This window comes from Daldinia childiae (assembly GCF_008694065.1).
Source record: "Daldinia childiae strain JS-1345 chromosome Unknown Scaffold6, whole genome shotgun sequence".
In the NCBI taxonomy this organism is placed as follows: Eukaryota; Fungi; Ascomycota; class Sordariomycetes; order Xylariales; family Hypoxylaceae; genus Daldinia; species Daldinia childiae.
Window position 1 is genome coordinate 1634895 of NW_022984647.1, and position 22601 is coordinate 1657495.

The following is a 22601-nucleotide window of genomic DNA, read 5'->3' on the forward strand; positions in this document are numbered from 1 at the left end:
GATAGCGATAGTGGGTCGTGGCGGCGACGGAGGCGGCAACTTGAATCTGAATTGTAGTTGAATGCGACGCAGCAGTAGTGTGTCTTATTACTGGGGAATGGAGAGCACTCGGGTCTCTGCAACGAGGGCATCTGGTCGATCGCACTCGAACAATAAAAGGACGAGTGGGAAGAGAAGATCAGTTAGTCGAATTCGATGAATTATGATTTTAAGATGGTCGAAGATGATAGAAGAATTTTAATAAAAAAAGAATGAGGGAATCCACACAAATATGAACCGGGTATCCCGATGTGGTGGATTAGGTATATGGTAGTGGTATATGTAGTGGAATTAGATATGGAAGAGCCAGGTAGAAGATGAGAGATCATAGGTTAGGTTAAAGGGTAGCTAGAGGGTAGCTAAAGTGTAGGTAGGTAACTTCCATTCAAGCATACCTATGATGTTAAAGTATACCTACCTACCTTCTAGATGTTAAACTGGGGTAGTAGCAATAACAGCATGAGGGATTGATAAAGGGGGCAGGGGCATATCGAAGAAAACGGGATGGGATTTCACTTTCTCGATTAACAAAATGGATTGCCGTGTGACCTAGAATTGTACTTGTACTTGTACGGAAGGTCAATTACTATATGTGCATACATACGTTACTAACCTGGAAGCTACTACTACATAATAGTGTACTACGGCGGTAGCTCCTTACGTACATACCCATTCACAGTACGTCAGAAAGCCAAGGCGATCTGAGAAAAAGACCCATAGGTTGGACGATCGCTAGGTCATTAATACATATATCTACTTACATATACTACCTACTTCTTACCTTACTACCTTCCATACTACCTATGAGGTAGACATTTTACTTTAGGTATTTCTGTACAATGCCGGCCATAGGGAATTTAATTTTTTATGTTGTATGTAGGTTTAGATGAGAAAATCAGAATATACTATATAATGCAGTCCTTTTTTATATTAGTTTTAAGTATGCCATTCAATACTTGCCAATATGGAAACCTGCACTTCCCCTCCTGTTACGTCTATTACGTCTATTACGTTTACCAGGGTATGTTGTTATACATAAAGTGGAACTACACCGGAAGGGCAGATCTAGGATTGAATTTGCCCGCTCTTACTTTCCGGTGGCCTAAGCAATTAAGTTTAGGCTGCTGCAGGTACTACCTTAGTACCAGATATCCGTTAGATGTACCTAGCTCAACTTACGTACAATTCCTAAGGCGCGTTCCCCTCCAAAAATTATACAACGACGCGTCCCATTGAAAATTAATTATAAGCAACTTTATAAACCACTTCCACCACGTAAAGGATCGGATAAAGAAATACGCATCTCAAACATTCCCATTAATTACCGAAGCCCTCTAGACTATAACTATTAGATAGTATCAGTCTCATAGTATGGGACGGCCGCTTTGTAGTCCGGAAAACTCGGGACGTTGATCTATGATCTATCACAATGTCTAAGATAGACAAACTATCCATTTCGGGCGTTCGATCCTTCAGTCATCTCACTCGAGAGACTATCCAATTCAACACTCCTCTCACTCTCATCGTGGGGTATAATGGTTCAGGTAAAACTACCATAATCGAGTGTCTTAAATATGCCACCACCGGCGAGCTACCTCCCAACAGCAAGGGAGGAGCTTTCATTCACGATCCTAAGCTATGTGGAGAACGAGAGGTTTTGGCGCAGGTTAAGCTCAAGTTCAAAGTTCCTCCTGATACTACTTATGTGGTCACCCGTAGTCTACAGCTCACCGTGAAGAAGACCACGAGGTCCCAGAAAACCCTCGAGGGTACCCTCCTTACCGACCATGGGGGTGAAAAGAACTCAACCTCTTCTAGAGTAATTAACCTCGATACTGCCGTTCCTACCAGTCTAGGTGTCGCCCCAGCTATCCTCGACGCTGTAATATTCTGCCATCAAGACGAATCGTTATGGCCTATGAGCGAACCTTCCGCTCTCAAAAAACGGTTCGATGAGATCTTCGAGGCCATGAAATATACCAAAGCAATTGATAACCTCAAGTTGCTAAAAAAGAAACAGGGGGAAGACCTACAAAAATATAAGATCATGGAAGGCCAAGACAAGGCCAACAAGGAGAAGGCCGACAAATGTGAAAAGCGGTCTCAGGAACTATTTCAAGAAATCGAGCGGTTACGGAAGGAATGTGAACAGATGGAGAAGGAGAAGAACGAGGCTGATCAGAACGCTGTCGAGATGCACCGGGAGGCGAACAGCTTTCTCAACATCGTGAACGATTTGAAGAGCAACCAGCGAGAACTTGGCTACCTTCAACAGAAATTAGAGGAGACGAAATCTAGAATGACTGAGATGGACGAGCCCGACGACTGGTTGCAGGACACTTTAGCACAGTACGAAGATCGGGTCACAAGACTCGAACAGGAACACAAAGAAAACATTGAGCAATTCCGGCAGTTCCAAAAGGATCACTCGAGGACTGGTGATGAGATAAAAGAGAAGCTAGCAGAACAGGGTATGCACCAATCCGACAAAGCCAAGTACGAACGCCAGCTTGCTTTACGGATCGAGCACATCCATCAAGCAGCCCAATTGCATAGTATTCGTGGGTTCGATGGAGATCTGGATGATCGCAAGGTCCAAGCATTTCAGGAGCGGATTCAAACTCTTCTAGCAGACAAAAAGCGAGAATTTGAGAGTCTACAGTCAGAAAATGCTGACGAGCTTGAAAAGAAGAGAGCCGCCATTGGCGACTTAGACAATCAGAAGGCGCGCCATACGCAAAACCGCGTTTTTGCGAGGCAAGCAATTGGCAAGATAGAGAAACGAATTGCAGCCCTGCAAAAAGACCTCAGCTCTGTAGAAGTTGACGAAGGCAGTAAGGCGTTACTTGACGCATCTTTCAAGGACGTAGAGCAACGGCTTGGACAGGCCACCCAGGAATTGCAGAAAGGTGACTTTGATGCAAGATTACAGCAGGAAGAGAGCAAACTACAACAACTCGAGGCTGAGAATAGTAAACTTAAGCTCGAACTCATGGAATCTACTAAGCTCCTTTCTGACCGAGCACAATTAGATGTTCGCAAGATGGAGTTGGCTGACAAGAAGCGGAAACTAGATACACTCACCAGCACCTGGAGTGATAAGATATCTAGCATGGTCAGCGGCTCGTGGGAACCTTCAAACATCAGTCGCGAATTTCAGAATGCTTTGCAGCTAAAGACACAGGCCTATGACGAGTCAGTCCGAAAGCGCGACGATACTGTCCAGCAACTTAAGCAAGTGCAGTATACACTTTCTAGTTCACAGGCGACGGCCAGGAAGCACAATGAAGAAATGGAGCGATGCAAATTAGCGGTACTTGATGCGCTTAAGGCGGCAGATTCTACATCCGAACCAAGCGTCGATAAGTTACCTCAAGAGATTGAGCGCCTTGAGGAGGAGATCCTTACCTTGGAAAAGGATCTAGCCCTCTTCGAACACTTCAAGGACTACTATCTAGAATGCCAGAAAGTGCTAAATAAACATAATAGGTGTAAACTCTGCGATCGCACCTTTGTCGACGTAAGTGAGAAGTCGCGCTTGGTTAAAAAAATCAAGGAAGCGCTCGGAGAAGCTAAGAAGGAGGAGATGCAAACCGAGCTAGCTGAGTGCGAAGAGTTATTAGGAAATCTCCGAGCTGTTCGTCCTCAAAGCGAAACATACGCTAGACTAATGTCAGAAAAGGGCGATACTGACAGAGAGATCCAAGTAGCTAAAGAAAGAGAAGAGGTTTTAGTGCAAAGCGTTGAGGAGATGGACGAGGTTGTCCGAGGAAGACTAGAGGAAAAGCAAGACCTCGAGTCAATGAGCAAAACGGTGCACAACATCTCTCAAACACAGAGAGAGATTGAAGAGGCTGAAGCTCAGGTGGAGAGTATCATGTCTCAACAGCAGTCCAGCGGTGCGGTTCGAAGCACCCATGAGATCCATGAACTGCAAGACAGATGTGCCGAGCAGATGAAAGGAGTAAAGCACAGCTGTTCGCAGCTATCAGGTGATAGACAACGTATGCGAGATCTAATAAGCTCTCTTGAACTTGAGCGGAGTCGACTAAGCAATAGGATCAGCGATGCTAGTCGGCAGCTTGAGAGGAAAAAATACTTCCAAGATCAGATTCAAGCTCAGAAAGATGATATGAACAAGCAAAAAGAAGTTATCCAAGAAGCAGATAAAGAAATAGGGTTAATCGAGCCCGAGATTTCCAAGGCCAAGGCTATCCGAGATGATACACAGCAGAGGGGACGTGTAAAAGAAAAAAAAGCTGCTGATGAGCGTGACGGACTTGCGGCATCGGTGAACAAGCTCAAGTTGGTTAATAATGATATACAAGATTACCTAGATCGCGGTGGTCCAGCGCTCCTTGCTGCTAACGAGCGGCAAATTCAGTCACTCGATAAAGTCATTAAGCGTATCGAGAAGGACATGAACGACTTGACAGCGCGAACCAACAAAATCAAGGAAGAGGTCAGCAATAGTGAGTTGAGAAAGAAGAATATTATGGATAATCTCACCTACCGTAAAACTCTTCGCGACATCGAAAAATTCAAACGAGACATCGAAGAGCTTGAGTCTCGTAATGCTAACGAAGATTACGAACGACTCGACGCCGAGGCTAAACACTGGGAATCACGAAGCCATATGCTAAACGCGAATATAAGTTCTATAAAAGGGACAATGATGAGCAAGGATGGCGAGCTAGGGCGTCTAATAGACGAGTGGGAAACCGAGTACAAAATGGCAAATGACAAGTATCGCGAGACGCATATCAAGGTGGAGACAACCAAGGCGGTGATCGAGGATCTGGGCAAGTATGGCACAGCGCTTAGCAATGCCATTATGCGATACCACGCACTCAAGATGGAGGAGGTGAACCGGATTGCGGGCGAGTTGTGGCAGAGCACATATCAGGGCACCGACATAGACACAATCCTAATCAAGTCGGACAGCGAGGTCACGACGGGCCGCAGCTCATACAACTACCGAGTTTGCATGGTGAAGCAGGACACTGAGATGGACATGCGAGGAAGATGTTCGGCCGGACAAAAAGTACTAGCAAGTATCATCATCCGCTTAGCATTAGCAGAATCGTTCGGTATCGGCTGCGGACTGATCGCGCTTGATGAGCCCACGACCAACCTCGACCGCGATAATATTCGAAGCTTAGCGGAGAGTTTGCATTCCATCATCAAGGCGCGAAAGGCGCAGGCCAACTTCCAGCTCATCGTCATCACACACGACGAGGAATTCCTCCGACACATGCGCTGCTCAGATTTCTGCGACTATTTTTACCGCGTGAAACGTGATGACAAGCAGAATAGCGTTATTGAGCGCGAGAGCATTTCTACTGTCCTTTAAGGCAGAGAAAGGACTCGTGTTTGATAGCTTAGTACTTGATTGAAAGATGGCCGTTTATCGTATTCTGTTGGTTGCTTGCATTGGCGCTTCGGATTTAGTTTGCGCTGTAACATTTTGCTGGCGCAATGCGAAAAGACTGAGAATCTGATAATGGACTACAGAATCATGTACCATACTCTAACCAGCTTCACTAAGGGAAGCTTAGAGACTCGGCGTGTATTGGAACGAGCATTTCATACGTGTTTACGGATCTAGGTAGCCAACATAATAATATCACGATGTACGCACAATCCTATCCCATCGTCATCAATACCCATGCAGTGAACATTTTATGCAACGATTAATCCACAGCGTATAAATGCGAGCCAGGGTTAAACCGACGTGTTGTCCATTCATACACAGTATCCTATGTCACGGCAGAAAATGACTATACTGCCGTCCCCGACGGTCCATAATCCACCCCCGTCTGGTATCAAGTCATCAAGTCACAAGTTCCGAAAATCCCAAGACCGAGCGAGAAACAAAAAAAAATACAGTATACCCCTTTCCCTTTCTCCTGTGCCAGTTCCAACCAAATTCGACTTCGGAATACGGTCCTTATCTTACGTGACTAGCCACTGAATCGCAACCGGATAATCATTCCTTACTGTCTTCGCTTCTGTAAATAAACAACTACAGCCATCTGCGGAGATTAGGGAGCCTATCCTAGACGCTTCCCTGCACCCCTTTCGCCTCTCCCTTGCCATCAGAAGAAGTATCCATAGCCTCGGCCTCGGTCCGTCCTTCTTCGGTAGTCGTCTCGGGCGCCAGTTCCTTATCCTCTTTCAACTTCTTCGCTCCCGCAGCGCCCTCGGGCTCGTCCTCCGCCTCGCGTTTCGTTTCTCGATCGCTGCCTTCTTCTTCTGATGCCTCGACGTCCATCTTATCGCCCGCCCCGTCCGTCTTCGGAGGACTCTTGCTGCTTCCACGGCCCCCTACTGCTTTTCGACCAACCGCTGCTTCGACGTCGATGCCTTGCATCTCGACGCCGCCTGGACTGCCGATCGTAGTGCTCCCGAGACTTGTGTTGCCGTGCTGCGGACCCATGTCTTCTGGGCCAATTTCCTCGGGCCCCCGCGCGTGCGGCTTCTCTTCATCCGCGCCGGTTACCGAGCCTAGAGGAGCGTCGGCGTCTACGGTAAGGGTGGCGGTACCGCTAATAGAAGGAGGGGTATCTACATTTGGAGGAGACTGGGACTTCCTCTCAGATTCGGGACTGCCGGATGAAGAAGTCGGTGTCGCTACATTTTGAGGGGATTCGGTGCTCGGAGAGGTGGATGCTCGCCGATGAATCTGGGCGTGCGGGTTCCCGCCGTGTACGTGGTGGCTAGGCACAAGTTGGCTGACGGGGACCACACCGGCGCGTTGTTCCTGCCTCAGTAGCTCGCCTTGAGTTACACCTATACCACGAGCGCCCATTGAGGGGATCCCGTTGACCGACACTGATACCGTCTCGATACTGCCGACACCATTGGGACCATCGATAGTCTCAGTGCTTTCCGTACGTACCTCGCCTTCGAGATCACCGCCCATTGGGCCGACTACTCCGCTATTCTGGCTGTTAGGACTTCTAGTTCCCGGTGTTCCTAGCGAGGATTGCGAGGGCCCACCAATTCCATGCTGATTTGGCTGAAGCCAGGGGATGGGAGTCAAAAGAGCACCGCCTAGAGCTTCGTCACTACCAGGTGCAGCGAAGGGCGACGGTGAGGCTATGGGATCGGATATTCCATTTGTTAGCAGCGATGCTGTTTTCATATCGGGTATCGCTGGAGGGAGTGGATAAATGTTAAGACCCGAAGTCACATGGACAACTCTATCGAGGGCATGAAGATATGTTGGTAATGTACGGTAGTGATTTCTGGGTGCTAGGACAAGCTCTGATAAGCGTTGCAAAGTATGTGGAGGATACTTTGGGAATGTGGATTTTAAAGTAGAAGTTATCTCGGTAAGCATAGAGATGATCTGTGGTGGTAGCGTGCCCGGAGGAAGAGTTGTAGCAGAAGCAGGAGCTGATGTAGACGACAGGTTTACCCGCGGCGCAATGGGTGTATTTTCTTTATTATCTTGAGAAGATGCTGAGCTTGGGGGTTCTAAAGGCGACGACGGTAGTGGTGACAGAAAGTTCTCTGTCGGCTCTGAATAGCGTCGAACTAAAGGTGGATGTGGTATCGAGGATGGAATAATAGTAGTAGCAACGGCCGTGGATGGCAAGTTAGGTATTGAGAATTCATGATGTGTGATCTACTTGCAGAGTTTAACACTTGATCGCCTAAAGTTGACATATAATACCGACCTTTTCGATTCGAGCCACTATTCCTGATAATAAAGCTGGCCATATTGAACTATTCCCAATAGTAAGAGACCCTGCCGCGAAAGTGAATAAGAAGGCCATTGAGGGTATATACTTACAAGTCAACCGAACCACCGTTCGCAATTGCGCGTAAGATATCCTCCTCATCAATTTCCATCATATCGGGTAGTATTAAGGCGTTACGGTTGTAAAGTAAGTATGGTGGTAAGTATCTAAGTAGTATGTAGATTTTTGTGGTGATGCCGAATCGCGTGTTAAGCTTCTAAAAGCTTCGGTATTTTTTTTTTGACGTAGTTGCCTTTGATGCGCGAATGCGCGTTTCCATGCGAATTGCGTGGGGCCTCCACTAATCGATTAACTAATTCAATATTACCTAAGGTACCTAATTACCTCCTAGCCGGGAGGTAGCCCTTGCTACCCGTGGCGGTGCAGATCGTCCGAGGCTGAGTTCCAACTTTCAACTTCCAAGCCGCCATTAGAGATTTTTCCAAGATTCAGCCTGGTCAACGGTTTGAGAATTGTAGGGTATTCCTGTATGTACATATCAGGTAATCTATGTATTATATGCAATTACATAAGGCAGACATTATATTTCTTCGGACAAGTTCTTCTCTACGTGTAGCCATTAAAGTATAATTTACATTAACTACCTAGTTAGTTATACATTTAATTAGTTAATCCAAATTACAGATTACCTAAGTTGTGGAAAACCAAATTTCGTTTGATAAATCTGTAAAAGAGCTCTGGCAAGGATAAGACGTAGCCAACACGAGGGAGTGCAAAAGGCCGAGTTGTGAGTGTGGAGTTCCGTTTCAGAGTTTATTAGTCAATTATACTATAGTTTCTCATTATAACTTGCCCACTCCGACATTTAAAAGAGGTTGCATTGTAAGTGCATAAGAGTATCAAATAATATTTATATAGTAACTATTTCAATTTCAAGTTTCAAGCCTTCACAACAATTGTAATAGCCTACAACTTACATAAAAGGATGGAGACATTAGGTACATTAGGTAGCTTAATGATCAACATTGACCATCTAAGGGGCTGAGCCATCTTGGCATTGTGCCCTACCCTGTCTACCTCATATTTCCATGGATCGTTCTACGAGCGGGACTCCGCTAGGCTGAAAGTCCCTGTGCATCTGGGACTACCCAGATAATAGCAGGTCGTAAATAACTTGCTGCATAAGGGTCCTCACAGGGTATAGGTAGTAGAATGTATTACGTTGTACAAGTGAGCCAGTTCCGTATTGCGTGTAAGGCTTTTTCGACGAGAAAACCTCCGATCAACCTAATAGTTTTATAATACCTACAAAATTATTAAAGTGAATAGAAAAGAATATATACATACCTGAGCACAGTTCCGCCAAGTAGTCTTAGTTGTCACACAGACTCATAAATACGAAGTCGAGGCGTTCTCGAGTAACCAGGGACCTCATTGGACATGAACAACCAAAGAAATTTATTTGTATGTATACCTCCTTAGGAGGTATCCAAGTACATATCCAATAAACCACCAATTGATAGAGATGATATAGATTAAGCATTAGATACACGTCATCTTCATTATGAGTGATGCATAGTTGAAGGCATAGTAAAAGATACCTGATGCCATGTCGAGGGTTGCATACATATGTACGTATTTTTCGTATGAAGGTAGGGAGAAAAACGGTCGAGATGCATGGCATAGCATTAGCATCAGGGAATGTCCTTTCCCGACATCAGGAATGGAAATCTCTAAAAGTAGAGTTCGCTAGTATGACACTAAGCATGTAACAAATTTACTAACAAATGTCACTAACAGAAGTTACCGAAAAAAAAGTCCACATCCCCACAGGTACTACAATGCCCGTAGCGCATGGCCTTCATGGCTCGTCCTATGTAAATATGTACCTACCTAACTTACCCCCGTAAAAAAAAATAGCCCCAGCTCTAAATGTCGAAGTCAAATGTCAGCACAGCCCATTTGAAATTCGGATTGAATTACAGCTGTTGATCCGCGTCCCCGTCCACCCGTCAGCAAAGAACATCTGACATTCATTCAATCCGAATAACCGTTCAAACTCAATTTCTCATCCCTTTCAACTATCAGACGTATCAGACAAAAGAAACAACACAAACGGTATCGTCGCATTTCCTATAGAGACATTTCCCTCTCTCCCTATTTTCCGTCTTAGTCTCCAACTGCGCCTCGTTCTTCAAAGCAGTAAGCAGCAAGCAGCAAGCAGCAAGCGACCGAACTATTAGCTGCACCTGTAAAGCCACGATGCGAAGCAATTAACCTAATCTAACTTATTTTTTCTTTCTTTTTTACCGCTCGTTGAGACCTTGTCTTCGACTTCGACTCGTCGAATAACCAGGAGCCAATCCTTCAAAAATAACTGTGACAAGAAGCACCGAATAATCCCCAAGAGATTCCTTTTTGGCGCGCATACTCAAGACACATAGAACCCGCCAAGCAAATTGGACTGCCAGTCTAGGCCGCGGACAGAACCGAATACAACCCCCCCTGCCTCCATTCACCCTCGTCACGGATCAAACTCATCAATCTGTTTCAGGAAGTTCAGCACGTCCAAACTTCTATCGACTTCGCAAACAATAATCAATAATTAAAACCTCTCCCATCGATCTTTCATCATCCACAATACATCGCGACGTTTTCGTAGATCGGCGTTGATAGCCTCTACTAACGTCAAGATTGTTTTGTCGTCAACTAACTCCTTTGTTCTATTTTCATTACTCAGTTGTTCAGCCCCGCCAGGCTATTATTCGCATTGCTTGAAGCAGTGGAAGAAAAACTAGAGGGATAACAGGTTAACGGGTTAAGCGAATTGAAATCATCGACCGAGTCGTAACAATAACTTCGCCAATAAACATCTCGATCGTTCCCATCCTCTATTCGCACTCGCTATTTGTCCGACTCCTCACTTTCAGAGGAGTCCAGTACCAGCAATCTGGCGTTCGGACAAACATCTCCGTCCTTTTTGGCTGGGGATTCAGCGGGCTTCCGGCAGATCCCCTCTAATCAATCTTTTCACTCTCCAGAGCAAGAATACGCTCAATACTCGCAAGCGCAATATCCACAGCAGTACGTTGGTCGTCGCGATACCAAGATGGCCGCGAACAAGAGTAATCGGGCTAGCAGCCTAGCGAAATCTACCGGCGAGATATTCACTAGGAAATGGCCGCGCTTATTCTTCCTCGTTGCTGCTATACAAGCCGTTATTGTAATCGTCTTTGAGGCGTAAGTTGCTATCGCTGAATACTTCTCCCAGTCTCAAACTAATTGATTTCCCCTTGCTAGATACGCCTTTGCTCAGTTTCAAACTGGTCTTAAACACCTGAGGACTGTAGAAGACTGGGGTTCAGAAGAAAAGCGTGAAGATGGCATGGCTCAAATAAGAACCATCCCAACCTTCCTCGGCCTACTAATCCTTGGCTTCCTATACGATGTAGTGTTAGCTTGGGATGCACTGCGCATGAAGAACACAATTCAAGTCATCGGTCTCTGCGTCGCCAACCTTGCTCTTCTCATCTATAGCGCCCTCCAAATTGACCAGATCCACGTCGCCATTACCAAACTGAAGGGGTATAATGCTTTCGAAGACCTCAACGTATGGGAAGAAGTCCAAGGTGTTCTCATCGCCATGCCGTGCATCATCGCCCTCGCCAGCGTTGGTCTAAGTTTCATTGCTTGGAAACTTTACCAGGAATTCGCCTGGGATATCCTGAAGCATATAGGAGCCGACTACAGGATGAAGAAGCGATTCCTGCACTACCAGGTTTGTCACACGTCATGTTATATCGCTCCTATACAAGACTAATCATGTTTGGCAGGTCTACATTGCTCTTTTGAAATTCGATTTCTTCTTCTTTGTCGGTTTCACTATCCAGTTCCTAGTCGTGGTCGGAGGCAAGACAACTACCGAATTCAGCCTAACTGCTGCTGCTATCCCTATCACTATCGTCATTCTCCTCTGTGCGGCATTGTTTACGCGACGGGAGTGGAAGCTAGGCATGATCGTTATCATGATCCTCTATCTCGGCGGTCTTACGTATTTCATCTACAAGCTTGAGCGAATCTTCGATCCTTACGAATCCAAGTATTACCTACCTGTTCGCAAATCTTTGACGACGTTTGCAGTACTCACTATCGTCTTGATCATTCTGACCATCATCAACGCTCTGGTCTGTATGTTCAACTTCGGTGCCGGTCTAAAGCAGCACCTCAATGCTCCTCGAGAGGAGATCGATAAGGACCAAGCCAGTTATTCCATGCATGATGTCAAACAGCCGCAGCTGCCGAGCAGAATGACGATCGACTAGTCATGAGGTAGCAAATAGGTGTACAAAGCGATACGATTAAACGACTTCTTAGTTTCGAGCATTTTCTTTATTTTTCAGATATCCCAAGTATTGTAGTTTTCTCGTAAAACGAGGAATGATTTTTGCGAATTTCGTTTGTCCTTTTCTGGCGTTTGATCGGGTCGAGATCTAGTTTCGACCTCCGATGGAGTTACGGGACAAACATTCTGCGCCCCAAGTGTGCCGCGTCAGACTTGGTGGAAATCTGGATAGCATTCACCCGACAGGGAAGAGGTCATTGCGGTACCAGCGCGTTAGTAGTAGACAGGTACTCAGGTGATCAGGGAATACCCCCATCTCCAGTTCGATATTTCTCGCTGGAGGGTTCAGGTTGCATGGTTCGCGGGTCTCTTCTGGTAGAGATGATGACAAACATCAAAGTCAGACTTATAAGCACATAGTCTATGTAGTTACCTAGCAGAATAGAAGCAGATATTCTGCGGTTTGATTCGTTATACGTTTACATTTTTAATGGTACTGAAGACTACCTGCCCAAGGTAACTTTGCCCTCTTAATAGGTTAATAACACTAAACGTCAAGTCTCGAAAATCTATGCAGGACTAAAGGTTAATGGTAAGGCTGTGGGAATAGTAAAGTTACCTAATATCATCCGAAGTTAGGGGTGGATGCCGTATAGCCGGATGAATCATACAAAGGACTAAATTCCATCTCAAAAATCCTATATGCCTTTCTCCAGCGTTGCTAGCAGCGAGCTAAACGAGGTATCCAGTCTGCTTTGACTTATAGAATGAGACTCCACTTACAATAATACTAGGAGACGGAATACCGGCCGGCAGCTGAATGTTTAAGACTTGCTTGATACCGCTACTCTATGGGCACGAAAGGGGGTGAATTAACTATATAGCTCGGGTGCGGCTACGGGAAATCGGCACACGTCTTTTTACACGATGCAGCTTGAACCCTGGGAGGTCTTGCGCTTGCAATAGGTACGCTTAGATTAATCTGTTGATGCTAATCAGCCTTTGAAAACGGCGAGAAGAGCTTATAAGTGGTAGACAAAGCTTTCCTAGTAAGCAGTAGTAAACAAGTGGTGTATACATATGCAATGCGTAAGGGTTAATCTTACTTGACTATTAGATCTACTACCTAGTTACGTATAGAGCTGAGCATAAATAGATAAAAAAGGAGTATGATTGTTTCGAGGTTAAATTAGAAAGGAATCGATCCGAGTAGAGAGCAGAGTAATATAATTTTATCCTTTTAGTCGACAAGACGTTGGAGCACGGAATAGAAGTAGTAAAGCAAACAGGTTGCCAAACATACTATTATACCAAAAGGCAATTTCGCTATGGGGTATTATACAGGAAGACAAGGAAAATATGGTTGGGATTGGGGGATACCGCGTAACTTTTTAACTTTTACTCAATGATAATAACTAAAAACAACTTCTGTAATAGATGCTTTAGGCTAGGTGGGTTATTCAATACAGCCCAAAGTGTTGCTCTCTTATCTTTCCGGGAATATGGTGCTATGTTTAATCTCCAAACACTCATCTTTCTTTTATTAGTTCCGTTTATTGTTACTTATGTTTTTACTACCTTGCCTTTTGTGAGAAAAGGGGTTATACTCACCATTTCATAGCCAGTTGATCGTATGGCTCTTCATTTGTACTCCCCTTGTTGTCAAGATGCTCTCTTTGCTTCGCCCTTTTACACTTGGGCGTATGGTTACAACTTAGCCCTCATCTTATACGAGTGATAATTCTCAATAGCAAGTTGCAATGCCAATATTAAAAACACCAGTCTAAATATTCTACAGGTATTAAATTATTGAACTCCTCTAAACGAAGCAAAATAATTTCTACGAAGTTGTCCAAGACAAGTTTATGCTAGTTGCTTGAATACGTCACTCGCATACGAAGGAATATTCAAAACATTCTGCTTCCATGACATGTAATTTTACTCTTCAATTGTATTATATCTCAAATCCTAGCATGGAGGATGGAATAAATATACTCCGGAGACTTCATTATAATCATGTAAAGCACCTGTAAAGTCCCTAAATAGGTACGTTAAGTACGTTCTGGCGTATTGACGCCCGAGTTGAGTTTTGGCACACCGTCCTCCAAGACCCTCGTGAGAGCGAGACCCCCTGACCGACCTTACCGCCATACGCCGGATTCAATTAATCAATACCATTTCCAGCCAATAGGTGAGAAAACAATGCGCGCAATGCCCAACAAATCAATATCTGTCCTATAACATGCTTACAGTATGATCTCCTTTGCGTCCTTAACAACACCTTCACTAGGGCAGTACGGGCACTTGTACCGGCTACCTTTAGCTAGCCTGTGCAAACTCTCCTTTGCTAAAACGTGACCACAAGGTAGGATGACAGGCGGGTTTGATTCCGTAGTTTGTTCCTTGCTCACGGGGCATACAAAAATAGAGTGGTACATCATGCTCCGAGGAAGCGGCGTCTCGAAAGCTAGCTCGTTGGCCGTCGTCCACTCGGTGCCCTTCGCCTTTGTTTTGGAGTTATACTTCACCAATTGAGGCAAAGCTAGAGCCCCGGCCGTAGCTGCGACATAGAGGGGTGATTCGGCTGATAAACCCAGAAGTGAGCAGAATTCTCGAGTAAACGATGCCGAGACCTCATCGAAGGCTGCCGAGATGTCAAATATAGAACTATACGGCGAGTCTGCTAGGTTCCGGGAATACACCATTGCGGCGCTGAGCTGTCGAATCTCACGCAAATGGCGGTGCTGGAAACGACCAAAGTTCTCCCTAGCATATTGTAGTGCACCCTGCACCCCATTCTCTGACGTATTAGGCAGACCGTTGATTTCAGGGCCTTTAAACAGCCATATGAACTGTAGCTTGCAGAGCTCAAACTCCAGGTTGGATCCCCGCGCCTCAAGTTCTACGCAATTCTCTCTGGCCCAGCTTATAGCAGGTAATAGGTTGTGTGCTTTGAGGGCAGAGAGAATGGAGTACATATCGGCGAAGGAGGATTGGAGGGCTTGAGAATGGAATGCCGTTAGGTCGGAGGGAATATCGGTATCGGATATGATGGCGTCGGTAGGTGGTAGGTATTCGGGGGACATGACTGGATGGAAATCAGAGTCAGATGGTTGAGATTTGGGCTGCTGAATCTGCGTAGGCTCGGGTTGTTGATGTGCTTCGTTGATAAATGTCGAGGCCACGCCAAACTGGCCTTCTCGTAATAGATGCATGACGATAGCGCGATTTATAAGAGTCGAGTGCGACTCCATGGGGTCGTGTTCGGTAGGTAGAGTGCCCTGAGCTTTAGGAAGGGCATTCTTTAGGGACTTGTTGAACTCATTTTGGGCCTTGTAGACATGTCTTAAATTACTATTTAAGACGTCTAGTTGCTCCTTTATGGGATTTTGTAGTTTGGCGAGGGTTAGATTAGTAGTATGAGGGTTATTTGCTGTGGCATTGGAGTTAGTGATATGTCGTGAGGGGAAATGGTGTTAATTCGAGAATCTCTTATTTACCTGATGCCACCCTTTCTCGCGCAGCGGTGAGAAGTTCTATGACCTTGTCGACATCTTGTACCGCATCGGATAACTTAGCTGAGCCAGTCAGCTTGTCGAGGTCCTTCTGTAATTGTAAAAAGGCCATTTTGAAATTGAGCACGAGACCTTCGAGATTGACTAGTAAACCTGTACTTGTGCTTGTGTCCTCGTTATGAAAGTTTCAACTTTGCGCAAAAAAGAAGGGCTTCCGACCTTTACTTCGTCTCGGAGAACCACTAGATATTTTTCATTCTGGCAAAATATGCTAGACTAATTGGTGAAAGATTTAAGTCGAATCCCCGAGTTTATAATAGACAAAGAAAGTTTTCAAGGCCCAGGGGGGTTTGTCGGAATAACGTATTGAAGTAGCGGGTTAAGAGTTGTACGGTCAAACTCAAAGTCAGATGATGGCGACCTGCATTGTTTTGCGCCAGTTACGATACCGATTAAGCGGTTAGGTTAGTTACATACCTGGCCTCGCGGTAACCCCGGATATTAATTTCTTCGTATGAACAGTCGGGCCTGCCCAGAATCGCATGATTTAGCCTGTAACTAGGACTATCCATTGACTGTCTCTTTTATAGATGTGGGGATGTTACTTACCTAGGTAGGTAGCAATGACGCAGATAACCCCACTTAGTTGCATTCCCCTGCGCTACGTTTGTTAGTTGGCTCCAATACCGACAGTCCAGACAGCCCTTCAGGAGAGCTCCCTTTATTACTTTACCGTGGTACTTACACGGACCAACGAAGCGGTAACTCTTGATTACCTAGGACCTAGGTAGGGGTAGCTAACCTGTTAACTCAACTAATTCACCTTTTGGAATTTTAAAGTAACATTTGACACCACTTACGTTACCACATTCGTCGTCACATGCCAACTTTCAATACGGAATACTGCCTACTGCCTACCGCCTACCAAATTCCATTGTGTTACTGCGTCATCTTTGTTTAACTTAGCCGGTCACTATGTTTTTGTTATCGAATTTCAGCGCATGATGAACTCTAGATCAGTACGAGACAGAGGGTTAGGAGTGCAACCATGTCGTTGCGACCGCTTGTATCCTCGATTGAACATAGGGGACAACGCGATGATGAATCGGCAGCTATGAGGACCTCGGCGCAAAGGAATATGGCCTCAAGCCAGCTGGATCGGGTGACGACAGCCTCCCCCGACTCGAGACAAATTACATCTACGCATCCTTCGCGCCGCCGTGTCATTATTCCAGACCCCGTAGCTTTCAGATATCTTGAAGGGGACCCGTGTGTTACTATCGCTGAGCAAAGTCGAGAAATCCGAGGGTATGAGTTGTACCTAGTTGAACAATGGGCTTGTTCCCGCCAGTCGCCCACCGTGGTTATCGTTACATATACCGGGGATAACAAACATGTCGTTGTTGTGGGTGTCCTAAGTGTTCCAGCCGACGAGAGGGCGTGGTCACCGAAATTGCGTCTCTATTTTAAAGCTATCCAGCAGTACCATGCACGACCAAAAGAAACGGATTATGGCGAGTTGATGGTAACAAACCTGAGTAGCTTTCCTTCTGCTTTAACCGTTATACTAGTTCCCGACGGCGACATAAAAAAACATCGAAGGGAATTTATCGTCATTGAAGATCTCAAAAGGCTCGGATGTTCTGGTCGATCTGGCATGACCCTGTCTGAGCCCACTGGAGCCGCCAAAGCCAAGTTCTACCAGTTATATAAGACAACTGAGAAGATGCCATTTTCAGACGTCGTTATTGAATTGGTTAAGATTTGCCAAGTGGCCCTCTTATTGTTTGGAAAATTGGAACAGGTTTATATTGATGGGCTGCTGTGCGATGTAACCGAGACTGCTATTGGGGATTGGTGGACGGAGTTCGGAGCTGAATACTACAATATAGAACCGGCGGATGGGATTTTAGGTCCGACGACTGTTGCTGCATTGCTTGGTTTATTAATGGGCGCGCGAAATAGGTTGAGTTATTTTGGAGCACCTGTCCCAAAAGATGTATTCGATATCGACGCCACCGAGAAAGGTATTTCTCACTTCCAAAAATACCAGAAGCTGGAGAGAACACGCCGGTTGGATCGGCAAACTATGCACAAGCTTCATACCGTAACTGCAAAAGCAGCCGCAGGCGAAGGTTGGGGCGTACAAAAAGCAGTCAAATCAACAATGACTGAAATAGGTGGAAAGCGAGGCGAGATTGTTCTTGGTATGGTCAGTGGACGCGACAAAGGTGGGATCGGAGATATTGAGACTCTAGATCTTGATAGGTTCATCAGCTTAGCCTCTGGAGAGCGAGCGAAGTGGCTATGGTTCGGCAAGCCTAAACGTTCTACGGCTGACAGTCACGAAAAGCCTATTCCCGATATGAGTAATATCCTATTCGGCAAGGAAGAGCCCTCTAGTCAAGCAAAGAGAACGCATTCGACACCTTTGGAGGAAGAGACAGAAACTCGCCGGCGAGAAGACACTCCTGTTTATTCGACTCCAGCTCCCGGGTCCGCGGTTAGCATAACGGATAGTCCCGGGGATAAGGATGCTATCCGGCGTGGATTCAAGAGCGTCGCTCGAGATGCTCGTTCAGGTCTTGGACGTATAAAGGATGCTGTTTATAGTGGAGGTGGTCTACGTGGTCACAACAATCGGCTGTCGAAAGACGAACCTTCGGAAACCACGATTACCGGGCCGCGATCGTCTATGCTCTCCGATTCCTCTACGGCGATTACGACAAGTCCAAGTTCTGGTCTGGGTCCAGGACAGATTGGTAGAGCATTTACTTGGAAGACTAAGCCGGAAGAGTACCTAAGCGCCATAAGGAGAGACAGGGAAATTGAATCCGCCCCGGCCTCGGTAGCCTTACTAGGAACAGAGGAATCGCCCGTTAAAGAACTACGGCCAATGCCTAAAGCGAATGGCCACGTGCAAAGATCGATAAACGAGGACTTTAAACGTGGTTCGCAAGCCATAGAGGTTCGAAATGAAGTAACAGCGGTGGTCGAATCTTCAGTGACAAATTCGGTTGTTGCTGAAAGTGATCTTCAAGGACCGTTTGTCGAGACGGAGCAGCAGCAGTTTGGTACTATTCTACCTAGTCTATATAGACGTCACAGTATTGGGGTTTCACGGCTTCCAGAACGATGCTCCTTGAATGAGGCTAGATGGGCGCGGAGACTTTCCTTCGGAGACGCTGAAGAAGCCGTCCTTCGGTGGGAAGAGGTAATTAGCCTCGACCAGAACGCGAATTCGGATAGCATAGAAGTGCCAGAGAAGCATGAATACTTGGCGGAACTTGCTAGGAGTCTATACGTGAATATTTTTGACGTTAAGCAGAGCATTGAGCCGTGGGCCGATTCTAAGGTCAAATCAGTCGTGGAGTTGGATGATTATTACGCGCGTCAACAAGAGGAATTACAGGCACTCTATGATCAGCTCACCGATGCATACAGACGGACCAAAGAGGATTCTCAAGAGACAATCGCAGCTCAAAGGGCGCGTATCACGGAAGCACTTGGAGACGTCGGAGTACAGGCGGCTAAGCTAGAGTACGAGATTAACGCTCTTGTCTCCCGTGTCCAAGATGTAGAGGAAGGCGTTGCACAATTCGAGATACAAGTGGACGACGTGGAACGGAGGGCAGATGAGCTAAAGAAACAACTCGAAACAGAAAGCTGGCTACACTGGGCGATGCGAACGCTGACAGGAATCGGTACGGGTCCGAACATTACGAGACCACGGCAAGAACCTCAACATCAGGAATGATTATTCATTAATCATATTCTAATTCGAAGCATGATACTTGTACTATTTTGAAGATATCCTTTAATTACCTTAAGGTCTGGGAAGGGAAAAAAGGAGAGAGCATATAGCATTTGGCGAAGCGAGCATTTGGAGTTAGCAAGTCATTATCGTTACTTACTAAATTACTTGTATATATAGATACCCGGGTTGGCGTAATAGATTTCATTACTATTGTATCTACTTCTTAGTTAGTATGATCTTGACATTCTTGAATTTCTTTTATGACTATTATTAGTGACATCAATACTTGCTCTAGTAGTGGAGTAAAATATACCTACATAACGTATGGAGGATAGGAGACCAGATGGCACCAGCTGGAAGATTTCTTGACGTAATTGAGTTGGGTACTTATCCTTAAGTACCTATCATGTATTATGGCCCGAGCCGGAAATGTCCGATTAAATAACTTCCATACCTGACTTGATGTGGAACAAGTTGTGGAGTACGGATTAGAGAACGGCCTAGATAGGGCGGATAAGCGTAAATTATCATTATCGGTCATTATCATCACGTGATTTAGGCTTTTACCAATGATGTACCTCTATGTAAGTCGTCCGGACTTAGTCGTTCGGGGGTCGGGTCATGCAATGTAATAACCTTACCTTAATAACCCGATTGCATTGGGAGCGAGAAAAAGTTACTTCTTCATTCCTATCTTTCTCAACGTTTACTTTTGTACACAACTTTCTTGCAACAACCACACATACACATACATACATACACACACACACACACACACTCGCGCCTTTACACCCTCGCACTTACACACCCACTGTCATTCCTAAAGTTATCTTTCTACTTCTGTATGCTCAATTAGTCCATCGTTATCTTCGCCCCCCTTATCGATATGAGCGCATCCTCTAGAACCGCTGCCCGCAAGGCGGTTTTAATAAATCCCTTTGCAGGGAGGGCTGCTGCTCGACCTGGCCTTGCCCTTCCATCAGCCTACCTTGGACGACAGAGTCGGCAGTTTCCTTCAGATTTCGCCGTGCGAGCCCTTCTGATTCCTATTCGAAGTATATCAACCGAACGGCATTCAGTTGGGCTCTCCGACGTACCACCCCCTGGTTTCAACGCAGAGCAGGCCAAGAAGCCTCTCCCAAAGACAGATACGCCTGCCTCGAGCAAGAAGGCGTCCGAGGCTAAAGCAAAAGCAACCGAGGACGCAACCGCTGCAAAGGCAACACAATCTTCCACTGGCGAGCCCTCTGCAGAACCTAAGTCCTTGACCGAGTTGGCCGCGAAGAAGGCAGCAGAAGTTGAGAAGCAGGAAGGGAAACAGGAGAAGAAGTTGACTCTCGGACAAAAGATCAAGCATGAAATCCAACACTACTGGGACGGTACAAAGCTTCTGGCGACGGAAGTCAGGATCAGCAGCAAACTAGCATTAAAGATGGCTGCCGGTTACGAACTGACCCGACGAGAGAACCGACAACTGCAACGCACAGTTCAGGATCTTGGACGCTTAGTTCCATTTTCAGTCTTCGTCATCGTTCCCTTTGCCGAAGCGCTCCTACCTATCGCCCTAAGATTGTTCCCCAATATGCTGCCTAGTACATACGAAGCCCAGCAGTCCAAGGACAAGAAGGCGGCGACGCTACGTGCGACACGTAAAGAGGTCAGCGTTTTCCTCCGGGAGACTCTAAAGGAGACGGGGCTTCCTCTGTCGCCTACGACGACGCAGAAAGAGGAGTTCGCTACGTTCTTCCGAAAATTACGGGCCACCGGGGAGAAGCCTAGCACAGATGACGTGATTAAGGTTTGCAAGGCCTTTAGGGACGACTTGACTCTTGACAATTTGTCAAGGCCGCAGCTCGTATCTATGTGTCGGTACCTGAATTTGAATACGTTCGGTACGGACATCATGCTCAGGTACCAAATTCGTCACAGAATGAGGCAAATCAAGAGGGACGACAAGGCGATCAGCTACGAAGGTGTTGACAGTCTTAACGTCGCAGAACTACAGACTGCATGTGCCAGCCGAGGCATTAAAACGCATACAGTATCGCCCGCTCGACTACGAGAGGACCTTCAATCTTGGTTGGACCTACGATTAAAGCACGGTGTTCCTTCGACGCTGCTCGTGCTAAGCAATGCTTACATGTACGGCGAGAAGACAGAAGGTGGCTTCCACAGCCAGATCGAGGCCCTAACTGGTGTGCTATCATCTATCCCCGAGGAACTCTACCACGAGATCGAGCTTGAGGTGCACAATGCCGAGGGTGCGGCGACTAACAAGCAACGACTAGAGGTTCTGAAGGAGCAACAGGATCTGATCGAGGAAGAGAACGAGCAGAACCAGGAGAACCAGGACACGGGTCTCGCCACGCCCAAGGACGTGGAAGACATTGACGATAAAGAGGATCGTGCTCAAGCAGCGGCTGCAGAGCAGGGCCTTAACAAAGAAGTGGTGGTCGAAGCTGTCGATGCCGAGGCCGACCTGGTTCAAGCCAAGGATGCGCAGCAAGAGCAGCAGAAGGTTGTAGAAGAGAAGGTGGAGAAATAGAGAGATATGTTGCATCATGTAGGCCGCAGGGGCGATTAAGAAAAAACCAGTGCATGGAGGGACGGAACAACTGTTTAGCATCGCTTCTCTTTTGTTTAAACTTACAAAGTGTATTATGGCAACTGGGATGTTGCCGGTGTATCACAAGCGATCAAATGCAAGGGGACGGAGAAGGGAGACTAGGAGTAGCGGCTTTACATACCTAGGTGCCTACAATACTAGGGTGAAAGGGAGAGGAAGGGTTTAGGGTTCTATCATAGAAGAGACATCTCGTCACCATGGAATTGAGACGGCGAAAATAGACTACTTTGATCTTTTTTTTTTAATCGATTTTTTTTTTTCAATGATTTTGGAAATGGGTGTTTTGGAGGTTTCTTATTTGTTCTCGGTGAAGCTGATGATAGGTTTTTATATTGTATTAATGTGGTTATTAGTGTGGTGATGATTAATTAATTCGGGGGGGGGGGGGGGGGGGGGGGGGTGAGAGGATGCGTATGTACGTATGTATGTACACGTGAGCATCCTCGACTTTAGAATTTGGTGTTGTTGGCGCCATGGATTTGATGATGTGCATGTTTTTTATTTGCGGATTATATTGATTAGGCATGTTGCATCAGCATGTGTGTCTCGAGCTGATTGATCTACGGATCCGTACATATGGGCAGCTTCCATATGATCAACGGTATTAGCTGAG

The 22601-nt window shown here is 46.1% G+C and overlaps 6 protein-coding genes across 6 annotated transcripts; 4 read left to right on the forward strand and 2 right to left on the reverse strand.

The window, feature by feature from the left end:
* Positions 1-1468: 1468 nt before the first annotated feature.
* GL218_06352 (DNA repair protein RAD50) lies at positions 1469-5392 on the forward strand (the record flags this gene model as incomplete). Its single annotated transcript, XM_033583059.1, has 1 exon — positions 1469-5392. The coding sequence occupies one exon, from the start codon at positions 1469-1471 to the stop codon at positions 5390-5392; it is 3924 nt and encodes a 1307-aa protein (XP_033434026.1).
* Positions 5393-6097: 705 nt separating this feature from the next.
* On the reverse strand, positions 6098-7902 carry GL218_06353 (uncharacterized protein; the record flags this gene model as incomplete). Its single annotated transcript, XM_033583060.1, has 3 exons — positions 6098-7672; positions 7725-7773; positions 7841-7902. The coding sequence occupies 3 exons, from the start codon at positions 7900-7902 to the stop codon at positions 6098-6100; spliced, it is 1686 nt and encodes a 561-aa protein (XP_033434027.1).
* A 2955-nt stretch (positions 7903-10857) lies between these two features.
* GL218_06354 (UPF0658 Golgi apparatus membrane protein C23H3.04) lies at positions 10858-12070 on the forward strand (the record flags this gene model as incomplete). Its single annotated transcript, XM_033583061.1, has 3 exons — positions 10858-10988; positions 11049-11526; positions 11582-12070. The coding sequence occupies 3 exons, from the start codon at positions 10858-10860 to the stop codon at positions 12068-12070; spliced, it is 1098 nt and encodes a 365-aa protein (XP_033434024.1).
* Positions 12071-14336: 2266 nt separating this feature from the next.
* On the reverse strand, positions 14337-15717 carry GL218_06355 (Protein RMD5 like protein A; the record flags this gene model as incomplete). The annotated part of the gene is made up of 2 exons (XM_033583062.1): positions 14337-15523; positions 15591-15717. 2 exons carry the CDS (start codon positions 15715-15717, stop codon positions 14337-14339), a joined length of 1314 nt encoding a protein of 437 aa, XP_033434025.1.
* Positions 15718-16719: 1002 nt separating this feature from the next.
* Positions 16720-19362, forward strand: GL218_06356 (Protein STB2; the record flags this gene model as incomplete). The annotated part of the gene is made up of 1 exon (XM_033583063.1): positions 16720-19362. One exon carries the CDS (start codon positions 16720-16722, stop codon positions 19360-19362), a length of 2643 nt encoding a protein of 880 aa, XP_033434022.1.
* Positions 19363-20248: 886 nt separating this feature from the next.
* Positions 20249-21907, forward strand: GL218_06357 (LETM1 domain-containing protein mdm28, mitochondrial; the record flags this gene model as incomplete). The annotated part of the gene is made up of 1 exon (XM_033583064.1): positions 20249-21907. One exon carries the CDS (start codon positions 20249-20251, stop codon positions 21905-21907), a length of 1659 nt encoding a protein of 552 aa, XP_033434023.1.
* Between the last annotated feature and the right edge of the window lie 694 nt (positions 21908-22601).